At 48.4% G+C, this 12,037-nt stretch overlaps 2 protein-coding genes across 2 annotated transcripts; one reads left to right on the top strand and one right to left on the bottom strand.

Moving 5' to 3' along the window:
* Positions 1-707: 707 nt before the first annotated feature.
* On the bottom strand, positions 708-4,043 carry PADG_01550 (uncharacterized protein; the record flags this gene model as incomplete). The annotated part of the gene is made up of 1 exon (XM_010758657.1): positions 708-4,043. The coding sequence occupies one exon, from the start codon at positions 4,041-4,043 to the stop codon at positions 708-710; it is 3,336 nt and encodes a 1,111-aa protein (XP_010756959.1).
* A 7,785-nt stretch (positions 4,044-11,828) lies between these two features.
* Positions 11,829-12,008, top strand: PADG_11283 (uncharacterized protein; the record flags this gene model as incomplete). The annotated part of the gene is made up of 1 exon (XM_010759541.1): positions 11,829-12,008. The coding sequence occupies one exon, from the start codon at positions 11,829-11,831 to the stop codon at positions 12,006-12,008; it is 180 nt and encodes a 59-aa protein (XP_010757843.1).
* Between the last annotated feature and the right edge of the window lie 29 nt (positions 12,009-12,037).

The following is a 12,037-nucleotide window of genomic DNA, read 5'->3' as shown; positions in this document are numbered from 1 at the left end:
CGTTTTAGATATTATACAACTATCTTCCCCTCCCCCCCTCCTTTGCGTATTGGATGAATGGATAAGATTTGGTTCTGGTTAAATCATTGGGCCAGGAAAATACCCGTATTATTACTGTCGAATGGATCTCAACAATCTATCTTGAGCGGCGTAAGGCCAAGTCAAACATTTCGGACCATACCATGCCGAAATCTGGAGAATGTTTTCAGAGTTTTTCGATTGCATGATAATTTCATTACTTGCTTCACAATATGTGCTGCAGAAGTGAAAATAGAGAGAGGTACACATAAAATACATAAGAGTACAAACGTACAGATTTTAAACAGGCAGCGAAGAAAAGCTAGAAGGAAGATGGGGAAGAGGACTCTGTGCATTATAGAAGGAAATTAAAAAAGAGATCCTCTAAGCTCACTCCGTTCAATCCTCCCGAGGTAGGATATGGAAGGGATTTCCCCCTTTTGAAAAATAGAAATGACTGAAGACATAATGCACCAGACTCTCCCATTCACGCACCGCCCAATGGACACCTTGACCTATTGGGTTTCCCTAACCCATGCAAATCAACTTTTAAAACCACACCTGCAAGCGAAGACTCGCAAAACGTATCTAGAGAAACTAAAATAAACCCGTATTTGCAAGAAAGGAACGCAACTCTCCAGAGCTGACCGATTCAAACTACCCATCCGGGAAACTTTTCGTTATGGCACTCAATGAATCTGCCTTGTCTTCCTGCCCGCTTTAAATATGTCTTCATCTCCATTCTCGTCCTGGCCACTAATCCCTTCCAAATGCTTCTTGGTGGCTTGAACCTCGAACGCATCAAACGGATTCGCCGCGCACCAGCGATCCTTAACCTCGTACGTCCTTCGCTCCCACTCCACAATCCTCTCCTTCCATTTCTCCAAAGACTCATCATTTTCACGACGATGTTCACAAATCTGGTCAATGTATGGTTGTCGGATATCTTCAGGAGCATCACGCCACATCTGGCCCAGTGCCTGGCGGATCTCCTCCCTGGGGGCTTTGGCGTTGGCATTTCCTGTGCTTGCGCGTCGCGCCTCGTTGCATTTCGTTTTGCAAATGTGCCAATAGTCCTTCTGGTAGAGCAAGAATGGATTCAGAGGCTTCTTGGCTGGTCGTGGTTCAGCCGGGCCGAGTTCGTTGATGATTGCGTTCCACATTGCTTTGTCGTAAGCTTCGCGAACGGAGGATGCGGATAGTAAAGAAGTGTTTGATCGGGGGGCAGCGGCTGGTTTTTCTGCTGGGGATTCTGAAAGTAATGCTTTTCGTTTTCGTCCGTTGACTGTGCTGCCGTTGATAGAGGTGCTGTCCATGGCTGTGAGGGGAGCGTTGGTTGTTTTTTTGCATTTGGTGAGAACCAGCGGCTTGGGAAAAGTGATGGGTCCGATGATGGATTCAAGTATTTCGGATGCTGCACGTAGCCCGGAGAGATATGCTCCATGCACGGTGGCCGGATGAGTACCGCATGTAGCCTCACCAGCGAAGTATAGATTTCCAATTGGCTTGGCCATAAGGTCATAATCGCCAGGCAGTGCTTCGGTGCCAACGTAGGAATAGCTGCCGTTGGCGAACTTATCCTTGCCCCAGCGTGTGATAATAGTCTCCAAGGGATCTGGTACAGCAACCTCCTTGAAAATATTACGAAGTTGTGATGTGACTTCACCCAGAATTTCAGTGTCGGTCATCGCTTCAGCTTGGTGTGCGGCATCGCCAGCCATTAGCGCGATCAGCACTGGTAATCCAGTGGTTTTGATGCAGTTCCAGAACAAATAAAATCTGCCACGATTTCGGCTGTAATCCGCTTGGGACAAGCTGTTTTGTACCGTTGGTTCTCGAAGGAGACCAAACATATCCCTCTCTACGTCCCAAAACGGCTTTTCAAACACGAGTATAACCTTGTTCATGGTCCCAAAACCAAGTCTGTTAACAGCACCGGTTTTCCATTGGGGAAGAGGTGGCTCAAATTTGATAGACTCCTTTTTGAGAACGCCCAGGGGAGCGGTGAAGACAATTCTATCTGGGTGGATGATTTCACCATCCTCGCAATGGACGGCGGTTTTATGACTCGAGGCTCCTCGCGGATCGTATGTTATCTTCGTCACGCACTTATTGGTTCGAACATCAAGCTTATCCGGCAAATTCCAAAGCCCCCTCGGAACCTGTTGGTAGCCCCCAACAACCTGTGCATGTTCGCCTTCAAACTCACTACCCATATCCTGATCCCAACCTGACAAGCTGAGCTTGCCAACGTTGGCGGCATTAGCATATTCGAGATTAGCGAAATGCCAATTTAACAACCTCATATCCCTGGGTGTCAGCGGCAAGAGCTTTTGGTATTGCCTTATGCCATCGTCCATGACTGCGCCCAACGATTGGGTTTTTGTCTTTGTTGCAATCCCATTTAAATATATGGAATCATGGCTCGTAACGCCATTTCTTAACTTCCATCCCATTGCCTGACATGCGACAGCCGCTGAGTGGTTATTGGTTGCCCCAAGATCTGATAGCAGAACACCGGAGGAAGTTTTAACATTTGCTGTCTTGTGGCTAACACCCCTTCCAACACGTTTGGTGGGAAGCAGCAATCCGATTGTGCCCGAAGCCGTAGCCTCTTCGTATTGCCTAACGGTGAGTCCATCATCTGCCGATGAGTCACGACCCAAATCTATAAGCTCCCTATCACCTTCTGCTGCAGGGGCAATAACTGCCTTATGACGGTAAGCTCCGGAGCGGTCGAGAATATCATTATAAAGCTTCTCAACCATTGCATCCCTTAACTCGTCAACGGGCGTACCATCAACGTCGTAAATAGTTGAGATATCCCGTAGTAGATGGTATCGAAGAGCAAGCTGCGCACGGATAATCGGATCCAGCGGATTTCCATGGTCGAAACCCACAACAATCTGAGCTCCCATTTCTGCCGTGGATCGTAGACCCTTTGGCAATGTATTTGACTGTAGGGATGTGAGAGGGTGTGAGTATATGCGTCCGCCTATCCTTTTACGGCCTTCCAATAAAATCACTTTTGGCGAAGTAGTAACATCCGGGTATTGCTGAAACAGTCCTTGAAGTTGTCTGGCGCAACCCAAACCTGCCATACCCGCTCCTACTATGACTATGGTTGGTCCATCCTTCCTCCGGCCTCTCTTGGGGGCGTTTATGGATTTTGGAATATCGACACACCCAAAATTAATATACCCATTGCGAATGAGCCAGTCGTACGCAACAGAGGCAAGATTCATCCACCTAATGTCCTTGGCACAACCAAGCGCTTCTTCTCTTGTAACGCTAACCATTGGATTTCTTGTCCACAGTCGAAGGATTCCGTTGCGAATGTTAAGATATACAGTAACGTGAAGGTGGCAAAGATCATCCTGCAACAAGTTCTGTTCGCCTTGGTGCAGCGCGTATGGATTGAGACGCGAGGCATGAGCTGCAGCGATACATTGCTGAGCATAGGTGGATGCTGAGAGACGTGCAGGGATCGATGACCTTGGTCTGTATTTACTGTAGTCTGGATTCGGCTCAGCAGTTTGACTCTTTGGCGTATCCCCGGGTTTCAAGTCATTGTTCGACGCTGCACCGGAACCGGTAGATTTAATAGGGGGCAAAGGAGACATAAGAGACGCTGAAGTCATCGAACCAGTTGGGGTGTTGTGGTGGCTCCCTTCTGTAAAAACATCCCGATCTCGCGACAAACGGGTTGTATCATGTGATCCATCCTCCAGAGAATCTGTAACTGAGGATATTCGGGTCTCCTTCGAAAATGAATTCACATTAGCATTGAATTGCTCCTGTTTTTGGAGTAATCGATCATCGAAATCCCGTATCTGCTGCTCCAATACAAGGGGTTTTGATCTCGCAATATTTGTGACAGCGTCGTTAATGGTTGGAGGAGCGTAGGCCTGCGTCTCATCCTCTCGGTTGGCCTGTAACATGTCCTTCAACGAGCCTTCTTCAGAAACAGCAGCCTTGGCTAACTCCGGAGAGTTGTGAGTTTCCGTAGGCAAATTCTCAGACATTCCGAATACAGAGGCCAACAATCAGCGACGGGAAAAATAGGAAGTGTGATGTTTCGAGTGTTGACTCCACCCCTGTACACGAACTAGAATAATCACGACTCGAACAGGCGCCAATACTTGTGCCTACGAAACGGGCCCTGGTGGTGTTTCTTAATGCGCCGGTGGATACCATATGTTAGTGGATCTTGTCATGATCATTGTGATATGTAGAGATCGACCACCAATGGGTCAGAAATGGGAATATGGACTGATTGATCTCCAGTATCTTCCAGGTCCTAGGAAATGAAGTCAGATAATGGTTTTTATAATATATGTTAATGCATTTGTCGGCTTCCGATGCAATATAAAATAGGAGAAGGGGATGTATCAATCAATGTGCGGAGACGTTCATGTAGGGGAGAGGGGTCATTTACCTTCGACGAGATTCCACGCATATGAAAGAGCGGAACATGGAGACCGCCTCCTCCGTCAATAGGGACAGTGGAACATGGTGAAGAACTGTGTTGTGTGGTTCTCTCTCAGTAACTACTTTGTCTCCTGTCAGAACCCGCTTGTAAATTGGTATAACGATATTCCACTTACTTGGGCCTACTTACCCACGTGATATAAACCTTATTAATCATCCGACTTGCTTGGCCTTAGTTAAGTGTTGCACAACGGGCTCTGTACTACGAATAGTATAAATTGACTATACAGACTCAAATTGAACAAGAGAATAACTATCATACGGAGTACAGTCTGGTAGCTTCTCAGTGACTTGATCTGATTTTCAATGATTGAAGTAGTCAAAACAAGTTGGCTGAATAATCTGAATGTACTTTAATTGGTCACTAAAATAGACTAATTACTCACATATGGTAGCGAAATACGTTAAAATACCTATCTTTTGCGCCATGCTCCTTGACATTGAAAAACCATGTTGTTTCCACTCACACCCTTTTTTCCACGTCCACTCTCCTGGACTGCTCTCCCCTACGACGGAGTTTCTTCTGGAGGTATTTCCGTGTTTCCGCGCACTCCGCTTAGGAGATCATTGCCCCAGTTATGTTACGTTAGGGATGTCAGGTGATCCCGATGGAACTGTGCTCGTCCTTAGTCCAAGTACTATAGACTATGCAAAGCATTCAGTTTCGCCGCGATGAGCCAAAACAACAGCAACATTGCTATCACCAAGGCTCCTCTTCGCTCTAAAAAGAAGAGAGCCCGCGCAATCTCCTCTGCTCCGCTAAAACCCCCGGACGACCCCCCCCAGCCCCAAAACACCACGTCCCAGGACGCGTCGGACACTACAACAGCCACCACAGCTCAACTACATCAAATCAATATCGACTTCAATCCCCGCCCGGCCCTCTCACCAGGAGGAGAATCCATTGAGAATGTGACTGACTGCACTCAAGCAGTCCCGCTAACCGCGAAGAACTCCTCTTCCACAGCGAATTATAAGCTCAATGCTCTGCTGAGTCATGCCAACAACTCCTCCTCTGCAGAGCTAGCTGCAGTGCTTGAGCTATGCAATAAGCTATCTGCGGTACTGGACCTGATACTCTGCACTTATGAGAACTCTCTACCACGCCAGACTGCCGTACTAAGGCAAGCCATGGGACATGGCATAGCCAAAGCCATTAAAGGCCTCACCGCCGAATCAAAGCCTACATTGATGTATGCTACCGCCGCGACAGCTAAGGCAATCCCCTCAAACAATCCCCCCCAGGCCGTTCCAGCAACGGGACAACCTCACAAGAAGCAGGTACAGCGGGCCAACCGCCCCCTGCACCAAGGACAGGAAGACAAACGAGTCATGATTAGGCTACCTGCAGCACACGCTGCTCGTGACCTAGACCCCCAAGCTATTCATGAACAAGTACGCGCCATGATCCCTGATCTGACCTGGATCACTGATGTATGGCACTGCCCATCGGGAATCACTGTGGCTGCCCCCTCCCCAGCGAAGGCAGCCTCCATTCTTGAACATGCAGATAAGCTGAAAGCTGCTGTAGGTGACTGTCTTATTGAGTGACAGGAATCCTGGACCATCTTTGTAGTTGGTCCAATCAAGAAGTCAACACACAGCTTTGAAGGACAGAATATCACTCTGATTCCAGTGTCAGAAGAGATGCTTCTTTCTGAGATTTGAGGCGCCGCCCACCAGGCTCCAATCACCCGTTGTCACTGGACAAAGAAGTCCATGGACCCCAATCTGCATGAAGGGTACGCCTGGGTTGGAGTATGAACCTCTGGAGCGCATCTCTTTCCAAACAAACTCCGCCTTTTCAGTCGCCCGGTGATGGTTAACAAAATCAAGAAATCGCCAAAGATCCCAATTTGCACAAGATGTCACGGCTTCCACACAGAAAGAAACTGTGTGCGACCCCTACATTGCGAGAAGTGCAGCAGTCCCGCACACTCAGGCGGATGTCAAACACCAGCTCGCTGCTGCAACTGCCTTGGCCCCCATCCCACTCTCAGCACTGACTGTCCAGCGAGGCCCAAAATAGTCTCTGGATGTGTAGAACACATCTCCCACCATCAGCTACACTCAATACATGAAGCTGGCAGAAGAGCATTCATCTCAGCTCATCAAACTTCAGCAGAGAAGAGCAACCCAGAGCTAAACTCTAGAGACTCCACCTCATCCCCTCTCTCAGCTCTGCTGACACCAGTCACTAGCTCCCAGAGCAACCAGACAGACTCAATGACCTGCTCTCAAACAGGCACCAAGATCACACCAAGTCTGAACCTCCACTAATGAAGAGCAGTCACAGCCCTCCTCACAAATCTACACTCACTGTATATCAAGCCAATGTAGGAAGACAGCCAAGCTCCCATGACATTGCTCTCTCACTAGCAGATGAAAGAGCCTGCAACATTGTGGCCATTCAGGAACCCTGGATAGCTACGGACCTCTCCACCCGCCTCTCCAAAAGCCATCCCTCATACAAATGCTTCACCCCGCTCTCCTCCAACTGGACCAAGAGGCCCAGAGTACTGCTCTATGTCAGAAATGGAAGGGCCCTTGCACCAACTCAACCTATAGCAGATATCTCAAGGGATGTTATCTGTGTCTCAGTTAAGATCTCTAACTCCAAAAGGGCTAATATCTACAACATATACAACACCCCATCTGGCGCCACAGATGCAGGTCAAGGCCTTCAAGACCTCCTCTCTCTTACACACACCACAGAGACCATCCCCTGGATGGCATTAGGAGACTTTAATATTAGACACACAGCATGGGACTCTACAACTGATAGGCATCCTCAAGCAGGAGAGAATCTGTATAACTGGGCAATCTCTCTTGAACTCCAGCTTCTCAACCCGGCTGAATCCCCTACACATAGACAAGGAGGCACACTTGACCTTGTCTTCTGTGCTGCCAACTCAGCTATCTGTCATATTGCTCCTGAACTGCACTGCACCTCAGATCATGAAACTCTTATCACAACAGTTCAATTATCACAGACTCAGACTCAATTGATTAAGGAGAAGAAGCTTAGCCTCACGACCTGCGATGCTGATCACTTCTTGCAACTACTCACTCCCTTCTCCTCACCAGTCTATGAGGACGTGAATGAGGAAGCGGCGGACATCGTGAAATCTCTCCAACTGGCTCTACAAGGCTCCTGCTCTCTCGCCCCAGGACCCAAGAGTCATCATGCCCCATGGTGGACCCCAGCAGTCAAGATAGCCAGAAGAGTATATCATGCAGCACATAGACACGGCCCTTGTCAATCAGAACAAGTGGCATTCCGGGCGGAAATTAGAAAAGCTAAGAGAGCATGGAATCGCCAGCGAATTGAGGAGGCTTCCTCCTTATCAGATGTCTACAAGATTGTCAAATGGCATAAATACCAACCTCAAGACCCCACTCCTCCTTTACGACATCCCGACGGACACCTAGAACAATCTTGTGCTGGCAAATCTTCTCTACTGCACGAGACACTTCTGGCCAGACATCTTGACACAGAAGATATCCCAGAGCATACACCAACAATCCCATGCAGAGAGATACCCTGGATGCCCCTTACAGAGCAGGAAGTCTACAGAGCCACCTGCCAGACACTTAGCACATCTCCTGGCCTGGATGGCATTACAGCCAAGGTTCTTCAAAAGGCATGGCCAGTGATAGGCAATCGAATTGTTCTACTCTTTCAACACTGTATAGATCAAGGAATCCACCCCCAGAGCTTCAAGAAGGCTGAGGTGGTGATTATTCCAAAGTCAGGGAAAAGAGATTACTCTCTACCAAAGTCTTACCGCCCAATCGCACTGCTATCCTGCCTCAGCAAAGGGCTGGAGCATCTGATAGCTAGACAAATGTCCCATCTCGCTCTCCATCATCACATTCTAGCAGAAGATCAGTGTAGTGCTGTTCAACAGAGGTCTGCAGTAGACCTCACCACTGCACTAGCCTGTGACGTACAAGGGGCATGGGACAAACACCTTCTGGCCGGCATGATCACCCTAGATGTCAAAGGGGCCTTCGACGGAGTCCTTCGAGGCCGGCTTCTAAGACGTCTACAGGAACAGGGCTGGCCGGCAGTTCTGATAAAGTGGGTAGCGTCTTTCCTCGATCAACGACTAGCTTTGATTCGACTAGACGGCGTTCAATCAAAGGTGTTTCAGATTCTCTGTGGCCTTCCACAGAGATCCCCCGTCTCACCAATTCTCTTTCTGCTCTACGTAGAACCCCTCCTCCAGCTTACCAAAGGCCAGTTTGGGTACGCAGACGACATTGCAATCCTGGAGACTGGAAGCTCCCTTGAGCAGGTAGGAAGTCAGCTTCAGAATTCTCTCAACCACACCCTGGAATGGGGTATCGACAATGGAATCTCATTTGACCCAGCCAAGACGGAGCTTCAATACTTTCATAAAAAGATCAAGTACTCGGAGCCCTCCATCTCCTTTAATGAACAGACAATTTCCCCCAATAACTACACCAGATGGCTAGGGGTTTTCTTTGACAGAAAGTTACTCTTCAGAGAACATATTCGCCTTGCGTGCACTCGAGCCAGAATTGTTACAGGACACGTTAAATCACTAAATGGAGCCTCATTCGGAAATCAAACACATTTGCTCAGACAAGCAACTCAAAGCTGTGCCTTCAGCACTCTGTTTTATGGAGCTGAGACCTGGTTCTCGAAGCGAACCTCTCAGGCAGCCATTGGCAAGATTCAGGTAGCCTTCAACAACGCTGCTCGAGCCATTCTACCTGTCTTTGCCACAACGCCTACCCCTGTTCTCCTACGCGAATCAAGCTGGGGCCCAGCCAAAGCCTGGCTAGAAAGAATACATGACCGACTAGCCGTTCGCGTAGCTGCAGCCGACCCGTCACATCCCCTACACCGAAGATGGTACACCTCACATTTTAAATGGATTAGACGAAACATTAAAACAACGGCCATCACACCCGGCTCAGGGTCCTTGCCTCCTTGGGACAATCCTGGCATACCAAATAGAGAGCAAAAGGCACTAGAAATTGGGGCTGTGGGACAAGCTGCAGGACCAGCAGCTTTCCAAAACTGGCTTCAGAAAGCTGTATCCCCCCTCGATCTCATCACATATACTGATGGCTCCAAAGACAGCCAAGGAGTTTCAGGCGGAGGCTACTGTCTATACCGAGGAACAAATCAATCTCTGGAGCTTGGTAAGCTGCCTCTGGGCCGCACCGCCGAGGTCTTTGATGCCGAAGTGCTTGCAGCAGTTGCCGGTCTCGAGGCAGCACTACGGAACCCCTTCTCTATGTTCGCACGGCACATTATAGTGGCTCTAGACAATGAAGAGGCTGCAATAAGACTCCACACAGACACACCCACACAAACATCTTTTCTCGCCTTTGCTAAGTTCAACGAACTCCGCAGGTCCTGGACAAAACAGGGCCCAGGTCCAGCCGGCCCGAGACGGGTCTATGTTTGATGGTGCCCCGGCCACGCTGGGATTCCAGGCAATGATGCCGCAGATGCTGCGGCCAAGTCAGCCTGCACAATGGAATGCACTCGCCGCACTCTGACCCTGGCGCGGGCCAAATCCTATGCTAAAGAATGCTTCAATGCCTCACTGCAACAATACTGGAGCTCCAATAGCACATCACAATACAAGGACCTCAATATCCCAATGCCAAAAGGACCCTCCCCTGAGCTCACTCTCCCCCGAAGGAACCTAGGCCACCTGCTGGCAGCTAGAACAGGCCACGGTGACTTTGCAGCCTATCATCACAGATGGGCACATGACGACGCACTCCTCACCTGCTCTTGCGGCCGAGATAAGACCCCTGAGCACTTCTTCTTTTGCTGGAAAGGCCGGAACATTGAATGAATTAAAACCCCTGAAGCATGCCGAGGACCAAAGGAAGCAATTGACTGGCTTCTCAGCACAGTAAGAGGAGCTACGACCTTCTCTACCTGGTGCACTAATACCCGCTTCTTCATCGACATCCAACGCCGCTACTAGAACCTGTTCAACATCCGACTTCTCCCTCCCCCTCTCTCTTTCCTATGCTCCTTATATACATTTCTCATCACCCCTACACACCACCCTAGAAGCCCTTGGCTTCCTCAGTCCCGTAATCTTCGGCTACTACGCCATTCAGAACCTCCAGGACGGGGGCTACTCTGTACATAGACTCTCAAGAGGGCTTCGGCCGACTAGACATGTCAGGCAGCAGACTAGCTGCTGCGCTGGCACGCCTGATACCCTTAGGGAGGTGCTGTGGCCGCGACGGCAGACTATTCTTAGTCAGCTGATCACGTGCCTCCAGGCGTTAAATAAGTAATAATAATAATAATAACTATAGACTATGTATTGGCGATTGGAGCATTTTTTGCCAGGGAGTTTAATAACAGATAACGTTGTTGTCTTGAACTAGCTTAGCTTAGCTGAGGTCTAAACTTTTTGTATGGGCGCGGCATGTGATTCGGGTAGCCGCAGAACCCACTGAACACTGTTGTACACGTGTATATTTAGATCTCGACGAGCGAAGCTAAGTCCAGAACAGAACAACACAATGTTTTCCTCCATGCAGTCAGTGCGATTCTAGTACCTACGATATGATCGAGTACCACACGATATCTTCTGGAAGAATAATCTGGAGATAGTTGAAAACTGGTTTCCTCTTGCTTGTTTAAGTCTCAACCGTACTATGAAACGGGAAACACCTCTACAGATGCATTAGGCATTACATTCGAAACAAATTTTTTTCATTTCTGGCGGTCCAATTCCAGTTGAAGTGTTCTTCACCAGACTCTGTGACGGTGAAGCATATTAATGAAAGTCGTCAGGGAATCAATTGCACCCATTATACAACTTCAATATATGTTCATACCATATATGTTCCTATCCTGACACAATTCCTGTTTTGATCCGTCCGTGAGTATGAAAGATCCGATTACACGAACTACTTATACGATGAGATGTCGTCTATCTCCGACTTCAAAAGGGGGTGTTTTTTTCAAGTCCTTGCCCATCTTGAAGCATGCTGGTGGATCTCGCAATTGCCTCATCTCAACTCCTGTGCATTTGGGCGGAAGTACCTCATGCTTTTACAGTTTGCAAAGAAAAATGAACGAACCAAGCCAGCGACATCATCTAAAGCGTATGCAGAATTAACCCATTCCTCTGGCTAGTTGCCAGAAGACAGGAGGAAAGGCGCCGTCATACCACCAATAGGTTAAAAGCGGAAATGTGGGGATATAACTTCTCTAGTTCACATTTTGAGAGAGATCTCCGTATTACAGTTGGAATTGAATAAGGTCACGTTCGTGACGGTCATAGATGAACCAGCTGAGAATCATGGCAAGATGGGACGTTTGGTTCGGACCGAATCTTAAAATGAAACCCGTTATTGACGCTTTTATCAAGGAGGAATTTACCAACAACTCCAAGGCATTTCCAACAAACCCATTTGACAAAAACAAGGTAAAGAAAATCCAAGCACGTTCTAAATCAACATACATGGAAAAGAAGATATGATTATCCTTCCCATCTGTGTGTTTCAAACA

This window comes from Paracoccidioides brasiliensis, assembly GCF_000150735.1.
Source record: "Paracoccidioides brasiliensis Pb18 unplaced genomic scaffold supercont2.2, whole genome shotgun sequence".
Classification (NCBI taxonomy): Eukaryota; Fungi; Ascomycota; class Eurotiomycetes; order Onygenales; family Ajellomycetaceae; genus Paracoccidioides; species Paracoccidioides brasiliensis.
The sequence above is the reverse complement of the archived record's forward strand: the minus strand, read 5'-3'. Positions and strand labels throughout refer to the sequence as shown.